Source organism: Sinohyriopsis cumingii, chromosome 2 (genome assembly GCF_028554795.1).
Source record: "Sinohyriopsis cumingii isolate HCF-2022 chromosome 2, ASM2855479v2, whole genome shotgun sequence".
In the NCBI taxonomy this organism is placed as follows: domain Eukaryota; kingdom Metazoa; phylum Mollusca; class Bivalvia; order Unionida; family Unionidae; genus Sinohyriopsis; species Sinohyriopsis cumingii.
The window spans coordinates 132,759,651-132,779,423 of record NC_142962.1 but is presented as its reverse complement, the minus strand read 5'-3'; the positions used below and the strand labels follow the sequence as shown (position 1 = coordinate 132,779,423).

Here is a 19,773-nt window from a genome sequence, read left to right as displayed (position 1 = left end):
AGCTAGTGATTTCGTGAGTAATTTTTAGATTTAAAGTCATCATTGGGTATACAACTAATAATGACAATAATAATAATAGTAACATTTATCAAAACCTTTCTTTTTCTTTTTTTAGAAATCCCACACCAGGAGTGATCATTAACCAGCCAAACGGACCAAATGTATATGTCGGAGTTCCCAAAGATTACACAGGGACAGTAAGTTGGGAGTACATGTAGGATTATAAATACAAATTGCAGAACTTACACAGATATGTGTGGGGTAGGTTTGTTATTTAAGTATGGTCTAGTCAGAGAGAAAAAGTGTTGTCCTAAAGCTGCAAGATCATGTGAATCACACCTTTCTTTAACTTGGTTTTGCAAAGAAGCATGCATGTTGGATGGGAGAGATCATGCAACTCTACTCCTGTGCATTTCACTTGTATTTTTCCTAGTCCATAAACAAGGAAATTAATTGATTACAATTGTATTCAGCAAAAGTTACTAATATTGTAGCCGATTTGCATATGTACACTGCAGTTTTGACCATGAGGGGTTTATTCAGTGGTAATCTCGGCACAGTCCAATCAAGAATCTTTCATCAATATTGTCTGTTTATTCATGAATAGTTGTTGAATCAGATTAAAGACTTTGCTAAGGCTGGGATAACAGCATTTAATTTAAATGATATTTTGTACAGAAATAGAATTATGTTGTACATCTGTATTTAGGGCATTATGTCACTTTGAAATGTTTACAGATTCCCTCGTCTTTGTAAGTGGAATAGGTCATGGACGAAATTGTTTGTAACCAGCGGCTTTAGTGAAGCAATCATTGCCTATTATGATAATTAAATATCATATTTTATTTTGACCAAAGATTGTCTACCAATTTACTTGTCTCCTTAGCCTCATTTGGCATTGGCATATGTTTTCACTTGTGTCACTCAGGCCTCGCAGTGAATGTGTGTGTATGCATACACAAATTTACACTCACAATTCTACATGCTTATGTTGACAAAAAAAAAAGCAAAGTCCCGGGCCCTTTGTCATGCATATATTGACATCAAGTTAAAAAAATAAAGGTTCATCTCAGAAGCACTTGGCTCCAGCTTGAACAGATACTTTGTTTTCTAATTGTTTATGTCAACGAGTGCCTATTCCAACCTATACATAGTTCTGCAGTTATTTGATGTAGCCAACAAGCTCTAATATTGCTGTTGCATTAAGAAATGCATTTGTTTGGTCTTTCAGTATAAAATACAAACAAATGCATGCTTCATCAGAAGAAATCATCGGCAAACTAAAAGCAATGGATTATGCTTGGTTTATAGGTTACTGTATTTAGATGGAAAAATATGAACAATTTTTCTGGAGTAATACCGCACAACCTTGAGATTGCAGTATTAGTAAAAATAAAAAATAAAAATGAATTCATATTTTCCCATACAAATGCAGTAACCTATTTGTTATATACTCATTTTGTTTTTCTATCTAAAGCTTAATAATACAAAACACACTACAAGAAACAAAGTAAACAATAGTTTTAAAAAATCTCATTTTGGTCTAATTAAAATTGAAATTTAGAGTCATGTTACGAATGAATGCACATTGAAACAACTTTCCAGTTGGTCTGTAGTTAATGGAGTTTTGTTTTTTGTCCGTCCAACTCATTTCTGCTTTTCTTCTTGAGATGGGCTGGGTTTATTAGCAGAGTCAATTCCATATTGTGTGATTTGAGCAGTGGAGGGATCCACCTGGAACCAACAGTACATCTGTTTTTGCTCTTTCTCTGTTTGGAATCAATATGTGGGAAAACTATTAATTCCTTTAATTGAAATTATCAAATAGATATTATGGAATATCACATTCATTTTGTTTTGAGTGCAGTAAGGAGAGTGTGATTTCTGTTGTAAATGTAGTTGACATTACAATAAAAGTTTGCAGTGTGTATCAAGTTTTGGAACCAGTGATATGGGTCATGTAATTCTGATTTGCCAAGTTAAGAAAGAACATTTTTAGGAAATTCAAGATGCAATATTGTAAATATTTATTGCCATTCTTATGATCAGCTGAAGAAGACGTATGTTTATACCCTGTCACTTGCATGCTCTTTGTTGGATTGACCCTAGCTTGTACATGACCTGTATGGCTTTTATTGCTAGCCTACATTCTAAACAATGTCTAGAAAAAAAACTTAAACTGGGAAATTTGCAAAGCAGCTGGTGTTTGACAATCCCTTTAGCTAGCAGAAATAAAACTTCTTCATCATCTTGGCTTATTTGCACTGAGGCTCTTATTTTTCAACCAAAACCTTCAGTTGTATTTTTTACTCTAATTCATTGTTTTGACTTTTTAAATAGTATGTGTTTGATAAGATATGCCATGGCCCTTGACCTCGGTATGCTTTTCCGTGCTATTGATATAGATGTTGAGAGCACTGGTCATAGTCAAAATCATTCTATTTTGTGAAACGTTATGCACATTTCTCCTAAATAACTTTTTAAATGGTCAGAATGGTACTTTCAGTACTGCATCTCTCATGTTTTTTGTAAAAATGTGTCTCATGTTTGTTGTGGATATTGCGAATATGACTTTCATAGGTTTGCTTGACATTTTATCTTCACTTGTGACTCACTTCATCATCTTTACTTTCACACAGACAAAACAACTTGTTTTGTTCATCCATAAACAAATTGAATAAACCAAAAGCTAAAGCCTCTTCTGCATGAGTGTACATTGTTTACAATCAAAGTAGTTCTTAATACATGATACTATCTTTAGACACATTTGCAGTATGAAGCTGTGCAGTAAAGGAAAAATCATGAATCTTACTGTAAAATTAACGGAGAAGCAAATGAGGATATAATAAATAAACATCTTAACTCTATGTATTACTCCATGATTTATGAGTACTTTAAAAAAAATCCTGTGCTTAATTAAAACTTTGTTTTAGAAAATGTTTTGCAATCATTTATTAACATTTTTAGGGCTATTTCAAGAGAAATCTTAACACGTTTTCATTTCTTTCTTAATAACCTCTTCTCTTTGGTAGCTTCAGTTGCCTCAATCAGACCAAAATATAAGCTAGTTTAATTGGCATATAAATAAGTGTTAGTCTTGCAATTCTGTAGAAAACTATTATCTAAACAACACATCTTTGAAACATTGTAAGCATAACATAGTTAAATGGAGAATTTACAGTTCAGTTTTAATGCAGGAACAGTGTTTAACTTATCTGCTCTATGTTACAGAATGTCAATCCAGATGTGTTCCTACATGTACTACAGGGGAATGCAGACAAACTTGTTGGGATTGGAAGTGGAAAAGTGGTAAAGAGGTAAATAAACCAATTTAGAGTCATAAATTCATGCAGTGGGATGATTGTGGCAACAACATAAATGTTCATCACGTAGATTCACTAAAAAACTCTTTTTAGAAAATAACATTGAAATTGTGATGAATAAATAAAATGATTTTACATGTTTACTCAGATACTTCTGAATCAAAATGTTTGATTATGCCTGTTTCTGGACAAAAATATTTTTGTCTGACAATTTTAAAACTTGGACAATAGTTGATCATCTCATTAGGGTGTTATTGTTGTCATAGATTGAATTCAGTAACTTGCCAATTAACCAATGTTGTATTTGTTGAGAGGATGGAAAAGTCACTTGTCCTCACTGTCATTCATACAGTGTTCCATCGCAAAATCAATCTTAAGCAGCTAATGCATGACAATAAAAAAGCACTCCATAGTTTATTGTTCATCCAAGTAAAAATCAAATGCATCACAAGTATATTAAGCAGTGTCCTTAGTTCAGTGTTGATCCAGTTGATTCAAGTAACAATCTAATGCATCACAGTAAAGAAGCAGTCCAAAGTTCAGTGTTGATCCAAGTAACAATCGAATGCATCACAGTAAATAAGCAGTGTCCATGGTTCAGTGTTGATCCAAGTAACAAAGTAACAATCCAATGCATGACAAGTGTATTAAGCAGTGTCCTTAGTTCAGTGTTGATCCAAGTAACAATCTAATGCATCACAGTAAAGAAGCAGTCCATTGTTCAGTGTTGATCCAAGTAACAAAGTAACAATCCAATGCATGACAAGTGTATTAAGCAGTGTCCTTAGTTCAGTGTTGATCCAAGTAACAATTTTATGCATCACAGTAAAGAAGCAGTGTCCATTGTTCAGTGTTGATTCAAGTAACAATCCAATGCATGACACGTGTATTAAGCAGTGTCCATTGTTCAGTGTTGATCCAAGTAACACTCTATATGCATCACAGTAAAGAAGCAGTGTCCTTAGTTCAATGGTGATCCAAGTAACAATCCTATGCATGACAAGTGTATTAAGCAGTGTCCATTGTTCAGTGTTGATCCAAGTAACAATCTGATGCATCACAATAAAGAAGAAATGTCCATTGTTCAGTGTTAATTCAAGTAACAATCCAATGCATGACAAGTGTATTAGGCAGTGTCCTTAGTTCAGTGTTGATCCAAGTAACAATCTAATGCATCACAGTAAATAAGCAGTGTCCTTAGTTCAGTGTTGATTCCAGCAACAATCCAATGCAAGACAAGTGTATTAAGCAGTGTCCTTAGTTCAGTGTTGATCCAAGTAACAATCTGATGCATCACAGTAAATAAGCAGTGTCCTTAGTTCACTGTTGATTCAAGTAACAATCCAATGCATGACAAGTGTATTAAGCAGTGTCCTTAGTTCAGTGTTGATCCAAGTAACAATCTTATGCATAACAGTAAAGAGTGTTACATGTTTAGGCTAGAATAAACAGTAAGTAACACAGAAGGAGTAAAAACAACAAGCTTTATAAAATTTAATAAATAATTTATTTCACTGGAAAAATTCTGTAAAAATTAAAAAAGAAGAACTTACAGTTTCAAGAATCTAATCCAAGAATAATCCAAGAATTAAATTGCAAAAGTCCTAGTAATAAATGTTCTAATAATTTCAATTTTGAATCCTGATGGAAAGTCCAAGATGGATGATGATGATGTATGCTGTAGTCAATACTGTGCTTATCTACAGTTCCTTGTAGAAATACAAATAATGGCACACAGGTGTTGGAAATCCAAATTAAATTTGTAAGCAGTGTCATTCCAAAATTTCTGTGTGAGCACTCCTCAAAATATTTCCAGAGAAAAAAGAATTAATCCTTTTGAAATCCAACTGATCTGAAGAAAGTTATAACTCAAAATCTGGCTACAACAAAATAATTTGACAGTGTAAAAAGCCCAAAACTGAGAAATCTCTCTCTACGCATCTCTGTTAAAACTAACAAAAGCACAGTAATGGAAAAACCAGAATTGTGAAACACAGGGCCACGTTACTGTGTTTACATATAGCAAAAAATCATGTACACAGAATATGGCCTTGATTAGACCAATGATTTTACTCCGAGAATAAAAATTTTAAAAAATTGTTTACATCTTAAATCATGTAGTCCCATCATGACCTTGACCACTGCCAATAATTTTAAAATATAATAGAACTTGTTTACAAAAGTTGCTACAAATTATGAAACAAGGTCAGGATTTAGATCAACACCTGGTGTTTACAAAAAGAATGATTCAGGTCAACCGATTTTCTGGAAAAAATATAATCTCCAGTGAATAAATTTACATTATAATAGCATATAATAGAATAAAAAATTTAAAACTGACAAACAATTAAAAGTGAATTAAATCAGATATCCGTAATAAGAGGCAGTGTCCTTAGTTCAATGTTGATCCAAGTAACAATCTGATGAATCACAGTAAAGAAGCAGTGTCCTTAGTTCATTGTTGATCCAAGTAACAATCCAATGCTGTAGTCAATATATGGTAGAACAATTTATTCACTGGAGATTATATTTTTTCCAGAAAATCGGTTGACCTGAATCATTCTTTTTGTAAACACCAGGTGTTGATCTAAATCCTGACCTTATTTCATAATTTGTAGCAACAAGTGTATTAAGCAGTGTCCTTAGTTCAGTGTTGATCCAAGTAACAATCTTATGCATCATAGTAAAGAAGCAGTGTCCTTAGTTCAGTGTTGATTCAAGTAACAATCTAATGCATTACAGTAAAGAAGCAGTGTCCATAGTTTAGCATTGATCCAAGTAACAATCTAATGTGTAACAAGTGCATAAGCAATGTCCTTTGTTTAGTGTTGATCCAAATGACACATTTGCATTCAACATCATGACAGACAAGTGGACTATTTCACAGGATATCGAGTTCCTTTGTATGGAATTTTTTTCCATCTCCCCATCATGCAGACAACCAGACATATTGCCACATCAGACATTCAGTCTAACTGGTGTGAGTGCTTGGGGTCACATATAAAATTGAAGATTTCAATCTACAATAAATATGATTTAGATTAAGAGATTTCCCAACTCGCCTGATATTCCAATGGGTCAGAAATAATTGAATGCCCAATTAGATCCCATTGATTATATTCCCTGTCAAAACGTTAGCTATTTCAGTATTATTTAGAAACCAGTAGAATAGATATTGATCTGTAGACTCGATTCCAGTTTGCAGGTCTTGTTTACTCTGTTTTATGTATTCAAGTTTTACAAAAGTTTCTTTGTCAAATCCACATTAGCGGGAAGCAAGACATAGCAGTCATTGTTCTGTTGGCAGTGGCTGCAGCAGTTTATTAAGAACTGGTTGAAGTATTTCAGTAATGCTTGGATCAATTGCTTGATTTGCAGTTTTCTATAAAGATGCCTTTTTATGAAAAGTATCGAGTTCTACCATAAGTTGCCTAGTTGAAGTTATCTTAGCTGTACAAGTCCAATTTGTTATACCGGGTGGTGACTACATAAATCCTCACTCCCAATTAGTATTATCATAAGGGACTTGCAGAGCTGTGGTAACACAAGCTAATGCTATTCTAGGCCTCTGGCATTTATTCAGAGAGAAACCTAGAGCACACCATTCCAAATACACTGTGTTACGTGGTACTTCAGACATTTTATTAAAGCTTTAATATTTAAAAAAATTTAAGTAAAAAATATTAAACACTTTTACTATAAGGTTTGATGAAGTTATCAATAAGGTTCATGACCTTTTGTGGTGGGGGTGGTGTGTTGTGAAGCCAAAGAAGTAATTTATTTTTTATAAGGTCATAAAGTAAGAAAGTATCTGAAAAGATTGAAGTCGGGCTGGAAAAAAATCCAGCAGTGGTTTGCTTAACCTTAACCAAGTTTCAAAAAATTATAATTCATTTTGTGTACAAAATTCTGGACCACGAACTAGGAAAAAAAAAACAGAAAAACTTTGTCCAACAAAGTTTCAACTTGAACTGGCTTGCCAGATAAGACCTTTGTCAGCCCCAACTTTTCACATCAGCTCATTGGTTTCGGAAATAGGTGTTGAATGGGCAAACATGTGAAAGGCACGGATGGAGGGACAGATATCAAGACATGGAGGATAAGGATATCATAATTTTCTTGGTTCATTCTTAAAATAGAAAATGTTTATACCTTAATTGCCTTTAGCTTAATGCAAAAATTACTTCTTATTAGCTCAGCTTGCTGGTGGCCATTCAAACAGAAAGTGGCATTCTCAACAAAAGCTTGACTTCTTCAGCAGTTCATGGTAAAATGATACTCCTGGAATGGAAAACTGCACATAACTACTTGAACTAAAACGTATATGTACCTTATTCATTTGTCTTACTGTTCTGAGAATTACATGTATATTGTAGCTAGTATGTTTACAAAACAGATTTTAGTATGCTATCTTTTTGTCTTGTCCTGTTTAGTCTACTCTCATATTTGTCTTCCGTTTAGTTTTATTTCATTTTATGTTATACCTTTGCATTCTAGCTTAATTTGAGTTGTGCCCCCTTAACTGTAACCACCTTGAATTGTTAGTTGATGAGAACCTGAGAACTAACAAATTTGTGAACTTCATGCAATGTGTGAATATCAGAGTTGTTTTTGATGTACCACTATATGTACTAGGTCTTTTCAAACTCTTTGGGGGATACAAAAGTCAATAAATAAGCATCGGAACTTTGGATGAGTGAGTGTTGATTTCACCAATCAGCACACTGAGGACATAGATGTAAGGCAGGTAACCAATAACTGGAATAAACAAAGTCTGCATGAATTATATTGTGCTGAATGACAAAAAATCATGGAGGTCTATGTACTTCAGGTAGTGAGATATCTCATTACTTTTAGAAAGAATTTTCTGAGAAAAAGAAATGTTGATTTATACAAGAGCTCTTCGGTTCTTTCTTCTTACTTTCATTTATCCTTATATACATTATGTATGTGTTGTTTTTGTCAGGCAGTATTACTATCAGTCCAGAGTAATAAACAAAAGCATGAAACTATGTTATCAGTCCAAAGTAATCAAAAAGCATGAAACTATGTTATCAGTCCAAAGTAATCAAAAAGCATGAAAACTGTTATCAGTCCAAAGTAATCAAAAAGCATGAACCTATACTATTTAATGCATTACATTTTTCCTTTTAATGGAGAAATCTTGTAACAGCAACACGCTTGAAATACCTGGTTGCCTGTTTGCAGATCTTTTTATTGCATGAATTACAGGAAATCAAAGACACTTTTATCACCTTTGGTAATCTACATTTATGTAATTTATATTTTCCACACTTAACATGTAAAGCTTGTGATCAGCAAGAAAAAAAGAGACTTGCACCTTATTTTGCAAAATAATCTTAAAAAATATCCGAGTATCCACTGTGTAAGAACTGCAAGGTAACTTTCTTAAGCATAGTTATTAATTGAATTTTTCCATTTTATAACTTATAGAATGCATGTTTTGGATAAGAACATAAATGCATGGTGACCAAACCTTTGGAAAGCCAAAGGTCAAGTTATTTATTAAATTGCGTGTATTTTGTGAATTAAATTTTAGATTTGATCACAACCAGTAATATTAAAGTGTCCAAATTTCTCAGCCTCAAGCTTTCAGAATTGCATTGTGTATGCCACAGAATGAAGAAAACACTTCTTTTATTGTCTTAATTTTGCTTTTATATTTCTGTTCCAGTGGTCCCAATGATCATATATTTGTAAATTTTGTTGACCATGGGGCTCCAGGCATTTTGGCTTTTGGAGATGATATGGTAAGTCATATTATCAGATGACTTTGCATATTAATTAGGCTTGTTATTTCATTATCATTAGCAATATCTCATTTTGTATCTTGGTGGTGTAACTTCCAGCATTGCCATTTATAGTAGAATTACAGTATGAATGCAAAAGCTATGAATGTAAACAGCCTGTCCAGTGTTATTTAAATTGGCACTATGAATATAAACAGCTTGTCCAATGCTAAATTGGCACTGTGTATGTTAACAGCCTGTCCAGTGGTAAAATTGGCACTATGAGTGTTAACAGCCTGTCCAGTATTAAAATTGGCACTGTGAATGTTAACAGCCTGTCCAGTGTTAAAATTGGCACTATCAGAGTAAAGCAGGCTATGGATAGATGCTCCTGACATTCTTGTATCACTGTCATACAATTGTCATGTGCCTATTTCCACAACTGCTGCTCTTGCAGGGATGCAGTAGATCAGATCCAGACAAACCAAAAACATAATCACTGCACATTAGGTTCAGGTTTATTGATTTGGAATACCAAGTAATTACAAAACATAAACTTTGGACTTGAATTTCATTGGCTTTTTAAGAGATCTGTGTGTATTCATTTAGCTTATGCAATCTTGCTTCACAGTTTAGTTTAATGTTCCTCAACATTTAATTTCCTAATTTAATATTACTTCCAAATTGGCTTTTACTGACACTTGAATTTCTCATTTGCTACCATGTACTGAAGTTTTGCCTCTTTGTAATTCAACCTATTTTGATCAAAAATGTTTTTTTTTTTTTGTTTGCTGCCCTGGCAGGTTATATAGATGATGTTTTTAGTTGCCTAGTGTACATGAATTATTGGGTTTCCAGAGCAATCATTCAAAAGATTTAGTTTTCAGTACCCTCTGTTTAAGAGATGGTAATTAATACAGTGATTATTTGCTTCAGTTTGCAAGTGAAAAAATAATGAGATTGATAAGTGCTTGATAAGATAACTCGTATATACACTAAGTATCGACTCTGAATTTTTTACTTTGGTTTTAATCAGTATGGGGGGGGGGCTGGTACTTACTTTGCCTTTGGGATACATAAGTGTGAAGAATGGAAAGATCTACCCCCTTTTAAACTAAATAATTGAGTTCTCATATTTTAACCAATTTTATGAACTGGTCTTGTGTTTACAGGAAGAACCGTACACTTAAGTCAACACACCTTAAATGTACTAGTCAGTATATGTTGTACTAGTCAGTATATGCTTTACTGTGCAATATATGTTGTAATCAGGAGACTGAACAAATTTATAAAGGTTTAAAGTCTCCTGTGACTTTTGTGTACAAAAGGAGATAAACAGTATCAGTGGACTTTTATTATCCCATCTCAACCTTAAAAAGATGGCAAAACAATTTTAAAAACCTGTTTCTGGTTGGAACAGGACCTGGAGAATACTGAAGTGCCCAGTGGGAAATATCTGATATTAAATCAGTTCATTATAGAAATTTAACTCTTACCCTACCAAGAGTGAAGCTTGCAGCATTTATACACAGTATATAATTGCTTGATTACAACTGCAAACTGCACAGACCCAGATCTGTCATTACATAATGTGCCAGCAAGTATGGGTTTGTGCAGTTTGTTAAGACTAATCAGTAAGACAAATGGCATAGACCCTGATCTGCTAGTACTTTATACATCAGCAGATCATGGTCTATGTTGTTTGCAGTTGGACTGGAATATTATCTAGTATAGGTTAGATACTGCTGAGAAATGTTGTTCCCTATGTTATACTGAACTGAGACATTGGATAGGCCTGGGCTTTTCTGACATTGTTCATATTGACTTGAACCTTGAGTTGTAACTATTCTTTTTCCATTATGTTGCCAACTTTTTGTTAAACAGTTTGATGTTTGATGGACTAATCAGAACAAATGGTTTTCACCACTGGCTGAAATCTAAATTGGTTTTTGAAGCCAACTGCATGATTTTCTATTTCAGCTGAAGGCAAGTCAACTAATGAAAGCAATCAACAATATGCATAAACAGAACAAGTATGGCAAGGTAGGTAATTCTTAGTATGCTGAGTTAACGAAATGCCATGGCAAGGTAGGTAATGCTTAGCATGCAAAGTTAATGAGGTACTATGGCAAGGTAGATAATGCTTAATATGCCTAGTTAATTAATTACTATGGCAAGGTAGGTAATGCTTAATATGCATAGTTAATGAATTACTTTGTCAAGGTAATGTTTCATATGTCAAGTTAATGAATTACTATAGAAAGAATGCTTAATATGCCTAGTTAATTAATTACTATGGCAAGGAAATTAATGCTTAGCATGCCAAGTTAATGAGTAACTATGGCAAGGTATAAAGTGCTTAGTATGCCAAGTTAATGACCCACTATGGCAAGGTAGATGATGCAAAGTTAATGAATTGCTATGGCAGATTACTATGGCAGGGTAGGTAATGCTTTGTTTGCCAAGTTAATGAATTAATTTGGCATGGTAGGTAATGCTTAGCATACCTAGTTAATTAATTACTATGGCAGGGTTGATAATGCTTAGTATGACAAGTTAATGAATTACTTTGGCAAGGTAGGTAATGCTTATTATGTCTAGTAAATGAATTACTATAATGGCAAAGTAAATAATGCTTAGCATCCTCAACTAATCAATTACTTTGCAGCTCTTTAGCTCCAAAAAAAGAGAAACAGTCATCTTCTTGGACATTCTACTGGTTTTTTTGTGTTGGCATTTGCTCTTGATGTGTTCTAAGGTTACCAGTATACTCACTGAAGTTATTCCCAGCAAAATTGTTGAAGTTTATACCATCAAAGAATCTGTTTATGAAATCTGCATTTTGATGTAGTCATTTCAGTTTAGTCTAGATCTTGGGTGGAATGCGTTAAATATGCAGAGGTACTGCCAGAGTATTCAGTTGCATGAATTGGGCAAAATTTGTACAAATTTGTTTAATTGGAGAGCAGTTATATACGAAAACTTCAGCAAATTAGTTTAAACTGTTGCTTAGAAATATCTACTAAGTGCAGTGCAAATATTTTTTTAACCATTCACCAAGTGTGTGTTGCAAATCACGCCAGTTGAGGTATTGTAGTGCTTGTTTCAGCATGTCTGTTTTTTCAGGTAGTCAACTGTTTACACATCTAGGTTCATCAACTTGACATGAATGATTCTTCAACTAAATTTGATTGGCACGTTTGTCCTGGAACAAGCATTTTGTCATAGTTTTGAAGGGTGCATCAAGGAAGTTTTACAAATGCACGTGTAAAGTACCTGTTAATTAGAAAACCCAAAATAGCTGATTCCCAGCTTGGTTCATGTTCAGATGTTGATTTCATTTGGCAGATACTGGCTGATAATAGTGATGATGCCAATGATTTTCAGAGTTTTGAAATATATGAGATTATTGGTGCCAAGAAAGTGTTAATGGAGATACCAGTGAATGATTTTAAGTCCAAAAATGGTGTTAAATACGAGTCAGATATACATGCTGGATGGACTGAAATAGTATGATGGTCAACTCCAACCCACCCCCTTCAGTGGTATTTTTAAATTAAATGTAGAAAGGGCATAATACCAAGACTATTTAAAATACAGACAATTTCAAAATAGAGTGTAATTTTAATTTCTTTTCTCAATTTATTCCTACCAGATCATGTGCTGCAGGACTATAGAGCCCTATAATGGTTATGATAAACTGAATTAACCCAACTTAGAATCTGAAATGAAATTAAAAATAAGGATATTTGATCAAATTACTCTGAACAAGCAGATTATGGCATTGATGTACTTAAAATCCTATTACAGCAATGTGGAACAGATTGTAATTCTGGCATAGTAGTCAGTAGAGCAATCCAAAAGAAGGGATTTCCATGTTATTTCTTCCACTGATTTCAGTTGACACAAAATTTTGAGTCTAACTTTTGCTTAACTCTTTGCCCCTTGGAAATTCTTTTCATTTTTGCCTGCAATTGTGATAGGATGCACATTTTGGGATTTACTTATAAATGGATCCATACACATCTCTTTCCAAGAGATTGTCATGTAACCAGATGCTTAGGTTTATGAAAGATGTTTTAGATTATTTCAGCCATGCAGAAGAGTAGAAATTGGAATTGTTTTATTGGACCCACCATTTTCATGTCCTGGCTGCAATTTACTCCAAATCTGAAATCCATCATATATTTTGCAAAGGTTTAGTGCATTTGTCCTTGTGCACTTCAGACCTGTCTGATCTAGATTAAAGGCCAAAATGTCTCCAATCCTGACCAAATCTCTACTTCTGAAACTTGCAATTATTGGCCAGAAAAAAAGTAGGGTCTAAAAAATTATTTTTCCAGCTGTATTTTTTGAGGTGAGTACAAAGTCAACATTATTTTGATATCATTATACAACTACATCATTGCCATTTTTGGTAATTTCACCCACTTTGGTGTATGATAAATGATGATACAGAGTTTGAAAGAAAGGCACTGCTTCATGATGTGTAAATATGGCACACAGGGTTAATGAGTCAATGCCACTGAAATGACTGCTTCCACCTTCAGAGAACTCTCTTACACGTCCATTTACAAACAGCATTTTGATTACTTTGCTTTTGCATGATTTATCTTAAAATGTTACGAATTAATGCTTTGTCATAATTGCAAATCATCACGATTTTTCAGATATTTATGAATGATGGTACAAGTGGTCCATTTTTGGCTTGGAACAATTCTGCCTGGTTATAAATGATTGTAATCAATTAAATGTTTCAGTAATCTCAATAAATAATGTAGAAAATAAATACTGATTCATTAAGGATAAAGACTATATGTGACATGATGTAATTGTGCCCCTCTTTCTCCAGATGGTCTTTTATGTGGAAGCCTGTGAATCTGGGTCAATGTTCAGTGAACTGTTGCCAAAGGATATCAATGGTAAGTTATGTATTTTGGATGTCTGCTGCAAATTTAATTATCACTGATATATGCTTAATGAGCCAGGTGGATATTATACAAACTCCAGATCTGTTTGATAACAATTGTATCATTTGTAGTTATTAATTTTAGTTAGCTGTTATATAAAACTGTTTCCAGAAATTTTTTAAAATTCCTTGAATTTATTAATTTTCATAGATTCTTGTTATGTTGTATAGCTCTACTGGTCATTGACAAAGGGATAATAAGGGATGGTATGTTGTCTGTCATCCATCCATCGATTAGCCAAATTTTGTTATTGTGCTCCTCCTAAACTACTTTCAGGATTGCCATGAAAATTATATGCACATCCATTCTATGGTCTAGTTGGTTCTTATCAAAATTGGTACTGAATGGACATCTAATATAGCCAACACAGTGGTTTCTTGAAAATCTTAATATTGTTAATCCTCCTGAATGGATAGTCATGGGGTTTTCATTGAAAGACTTCTTATAATGTCTAGATGGTTCTAAATAGTAATGGTCCCAATCTGACATTCAATATGGCTGCCACACCAGCCATCTTGAAAATCTTGCTATCACTATTCCTACTGAAGAGAAGTTAAATTGGCTTTAGTTTTCACCAGAAAACCTATTAAGAGGTCTTGTTGGTCACCACTGAATATGGTCCAGTCTGACACCTAATATGGCTGTACAGCAGTCATCTTGAAAATATTTGCTTTTGCTACTGCTCCTTAATGAATTGTCATATCAGTTATGCTGGTTTAACTAAAAAAAATCATAGGAATGCTTGTTGATCTTAACTGCATAAGGTGCTGATTTGATATCCAATATGGCTACCATAGCAGCCATCTTGAAAATCTTGTTATTGCTACTTCTTCTGAACAAAAGTTGTATTGTCATGGCATTCAGAAAGAGGACTCTTTATGATATCTTGTGGTCCTGAATGAAAATGGTGCCATTTGCACATCCATTATGGCCAGTATATTGGCCATCTTGAAAATTGTATCACTACTCCTGCTTAATGGATGGTTGTATCAGAATTGGTTTCTTGATTGAAAGACTCATTACAGTGTGTGTTTGGTCCAAAATGAAATTGGTGCTTCACAGACATCCCATATGGCCACCACAGTGGCCTCTTAAAAATCCTGATGTCACTACTTCTAAATGAATGGTCATATCAACATTGGTGGGGTGGGCAAGTTGCCAAGTGGTCTGAAGCACTCACCATAATGGATCACTGCCATCTCACCTCTTTCTTTGTGAGTTCAAGTTGCAGGCTTGGCTTGTGTGGGAATGTGTGAAAGCTTGCCAGTAGCTTCTCATGGGATGGTGGTTCTTTCGGGGGTTTTACCAGGTTCTTGCTCCACCATTTATACTGGCTGCCATGTATAGCATATCTAAAAATTGGGCGTTAAACCCGAAAACAGCAACAACAACACATCATCAACAGGGTTTCACTTAAACACATCTTTTGATTATGTGAGTTGGTTCTGAATGAAAATGGTGCCAATCATACAGTTGCTATGGCTGCCACAATGGCCATCTCAGATATATTGGCTATACTTCTCCAGTATTTATGGTCATATTGAAACTGTTTTTTTTTACCAAAGGTTTTTATTAAGTCTACTTGGTCCTAAAAGAAGATGGTGCCAATCTGACATCCATAATGGCCACCACAGCAGCTAATTTGGCAATCTTATAATTACTTACGGATATCAGAGATAATTTCAACACTCAGCAGTTGAAATGAAGACATGGTTTCATCCTGAATTCCTGAAAATTCATTTTGGCCAGCAGAGTGTCAGCCTCTTAGAGGGACTCTTGTTTAGAAGTTACATTTGTATTGTGGATTGGTGTCATTGGTGTCACTGTGTTGTCAATATTAGATGTCCATTCAGTGCCAATTTTGATAAGAACCAACTAGACCATAGAATGGATGTACATATAAATTAGCTCCATTTTAGGAGTTTGTGATACACAATCTCAGGGGAGATAACTATTTTATTGCAGTTTATGCCACAACGGCTTCAAATCCTGAGGAGTCATCCTATGCCTGCTACTACGACAAGAAACTGGACACTTATCTTGGAGACGTCTACAGTATCAAGTGGATGCAGGACTCGGACAAGGTATGTTGCAATTACTGTATAGTTTAAAATTCAGTTTTATACCTAGAGACTTATCTGATAGTCTACAATAACAAGTGGATGCCAGACTTTAAAATTCAGTTTTATACCTTGAGATTTATGTGGGGGATGTCTACATTATCAAATGGATGCAGGACTCAGACAAGGTATGTTGGAATAACTATATAGTTTAAATTCAGTTTTATACCAAGGTGACTTGGAGTGTTTATGGCCTTTAAGTTTGGTGTACAACCAAGATTTTACATTAATTGCTTGTTATTGTAAGATTACACAGAATAACTCCGTTGTAATTGTAAATTATACTTCAGTTGACACTAAAAAGATATTCAAAGAAAATTTTCTTTATTCTAATTTATTGGTTTGTTACTCCAACTAATTTGTTATGATGCGGACATGACTGTGTAACTGATTTTAGATTTTATTTTAAAGCCGTTATTAGACCTCCTTCTCTTCATATAAAGTATAGTTTATTAGCTCAGCCATTACCAGAATTGGTAAGTGTAATGAAAAACAAAAGAACGTTTTAGGTCATTGTTTACTAATTAATTATTCTAAACCTTTAATCATGCAGTCCATTGAATGAATCTACATGTTTAATGTCATAGACTGGTGATCTGCATGCCTATTTCATGTAAAATTGGTATATTGTTTATTTTATTTTTATTATTTGCATTTTCTTTTTCGTGAATTGCAGGAGGACCTGAACACAGAAACTCTAGAAAAGCAATTTAAGATTACAAAAGCTGAAACAAACACTAGTCATGTTATGGAATATGGAGACTTGGTGAGAATCAATTTTTGTTTGGTACCTCAAGCATTATCATATAGGTAATTTCGCCTCACTTTATCGCTGACATCACAGGGTTTATAGTTGTTAGCATTGCAGTTTGGCATGAATATATTCTGGTATCAGGGCTTTTTTAAATTAATACAAATAATGCTAATTTGGCATCGAATGTCATCTTTAAAGAAATAGAAAACCTTAAAATGACTTCTTCTCAGGAACAGTTCAGAAGTATTTGACAGGAAAAAACATGTTTTCAAAGCCTTTAAATTTAGTACAAATCGTCCACCATTAGATATGGTCATAAAATGAAATGTCTGTAAATTTAGTACAAATCGTGCCAGTCCATCATTAGATATTGTCATAAAAATGTAATATCTTTAAATTTAGTACAAATCGTGCCAGTCCACCATTAGATATGGTCATAAAAATGAAATATCTTTAAATTTAATACAAATCATCCACCATTAGATATGGTCATAAAAATGTATTATCTTTAAATTTAGTACAAATCGTGCCAGTCCACCATTAGATATTGTCATAAAAATGTAATATCTTTAAATTTAGTACAAATCGTGCCAGTCCACCATAAGATATGGTCATAAAAATGAAATATCTTTAAATTTAATACAAATCGTCCACCATTAGATATGGTCATAAAAATGTATTATCTTTAAATTTAGTACAAATCGTGCCAGTCCACCATTAGATATGGTCATAAAAATGAAATATCTTTAAAGAACCTTTCTTGATAAACACTAATCAGAATTTTAGTACTACATATTTGCATTTAGTCAGAATGGTTTATCTTTCTAATACAGAAAACCTTGCAGTTTTCTTTACATTCTTAGAATTTAACTTTTAATTGGTGATGTATTACCAATAACACACACACACAGGTATACATTCATACATATAAAAGTTCTTTTGGTTTGTTTGGGTCTCTTAGGATCATAATTATTATCCTTTGGTTTCATGGTTAACTGAGGCACTGAGTGGCCAAGTTGCCTAAAGTGCTGTCCGTTATGGATCACTGCCATCTCACCTGTCTACATGGGTGTGAGTCTCAGATTCGGCTAATGTGGGTATGTGAGAAAGCTTGCCAGTAGATTCTTATGGGTCGGTGGTTTTTTCCGGGGTTTCCCCAGGTTCTTCTTCCACCATTAATACTAACCACCATGTATCGTGTGCTGAAAAATGGCGTTAAACCCTACTACAACAACAACAACATGGTTAACTAATTTCATTCAGTCACCAGATCACAGTCCTGAAACATTAAAAAGATAAAACAAGATTATGTATACACAAACCTGAACCTTCAAATCATAATACGTGCACAGATGAAAAATTCAAAAACATATAAATTGATAATTGTATAATTTACATTGATAGACCATAAAATAATGACAGCCTTTATAAATAATACAACAAATTCTTTTTATATGCCCATCACTGTATGATATCATCCAATCTGTCTTTACAGATTTCATTTGCACACAATGACTTGAGTTGTCCACCATCTACAGTTACCACTCTTTGGATGGCTTGCACTTGGGGTGAAGGGAACTCTATTGATTTTGGAGTTTTAAAAAAATTGAAGGTCATTGTCATTGACTGAAGAAAAAAAGATGCTTTTAACATAATAATTTGATTTGTCCACCATCTTCAGATACTAATCTTTGTGGATGACTTGCACATGGTGTAAGATGGTACTGATATGATTTTGGGCTTAAAGGTAAAAAAAATCAAGGTCACTGTATCTCAGAGGTGAAAAATGATTGCTGCACAATGATATAAGTTCTACATCACAGATCTTGACCAAACTTTGCTGATGGTTTTTAATTACTGTAAGGAATAAACCAAATTATTTTGGGTTAAGGTTCCTATGGCTGAAAGAACAAAGGTGTTTTCTGCACATGTTTCATTTATTAAAAATTCTCCTTGACCAAAGTTTTGGAGGGCTTGCACTTCAGATAATGGAAGAGGCATATTCATTCTTGGAGTCTAAAGGTCCAAGGTCAGATCAGAATAAAAATGGGTTTTAGAGAATAATGTTTGTTCTTGAGTAAGTTCTTTCACCAAACTTTGGATGGCTTGCACTTTGAAAAATAACAAATGTGTAGATTGTGGGGTATGAAGGTCAGATAGTTTAGTTCAACACTGCATACCTTAACCCAATGTCAAGGTTATTGAGATCCATTGATGAATGATGAAGCATAAACTATTCCCTACTAATATCTATATCAAAGACTCTTAAACAATGGGGAGGCATGTAATGTTCCATTAATGTTGCTTACATTAACAAAATTTACCATAGAGCATCCTATCATTATGGTCTTTAAAGTTTGTATTAGTGATAAAGATCAAATATCAGTTATAATTTTAAAATAATTTGACACCGAAAAAACCCTCAGAATTGTTCCGAATTTTCTTGAGAACTTCGTGGTATCAAACCCTGCTGAACATATACAAATAATACTGATCCACAATCAAATTTTGCAGCTGTTTATTCCAGATTACCTTATATATTCTCCTGTATGTGTCAGATCTATCAGCGAACAACATAGACCAAGATCATCTGGTTCATAGAGTACTGCCAGATCTGGGTCTGTGTTGTTTTTGGTACTGATTAATCTCAAGTGAATGCATAGACACATATCATTTGGTGCATTATTGGTCTTGTGTACAATTGCTCTGCCCTATACATGAGTATGTATGGTATTTTATCAATTTACTATTCCCTTCATCTTATAGCCAAAGATGAAAAAGGTTAGTGATTCTATACCCATATTAGCATTTTAATATTGTTACTTTTCTTTGGAACCTGTATGGCCAACTAAATTC

At 33.8% G+C, this 19,773-nt stretch overlaps 1 protein-coding gene across 1 annotated transcript in view; it reads left to right on the top strand.

Moving 5' to 3' along the window:
- The window catches only part of LOC149805863 (legumain-like), a 48,927-nt gene that overhangs the window by 13,787 nt on the left and 15,367 nt on the right, over positions 1 to 19,773 (top strand). Inside the window, exons 3-9 of the mRNA XM_089950584.1 lie at positions 116 to 197; positions 3,232 to 3,317; positions 9,019 to 9,094; positions 11,054 to 11,116; positions 13,926 to 13,995; positions 16,009 to 16,127; positions 16,840 to 16,929. Of these exons, the coding sequence (XP_089806710.1) occupies positions 116 to 197; positions 3,232 to 3,317; positions 9,019 to 9,094; positions 11,054 to 11,116; positions 13,926 to 13,995; positions 16,009 to 16,127; positions 16,840 to 16,929 (586 nt within the window). The remainder of the gene's footprint in view (positions 1 to 115; positions 198 to 3,231; positions 3,318 to 9,018; positions 9,095 to 11,053; positions 11,117 to 13,925; positions 13,996 to 16,008; positions 16,128 to 16,839; positions 16,930 to 19,773) is intronic.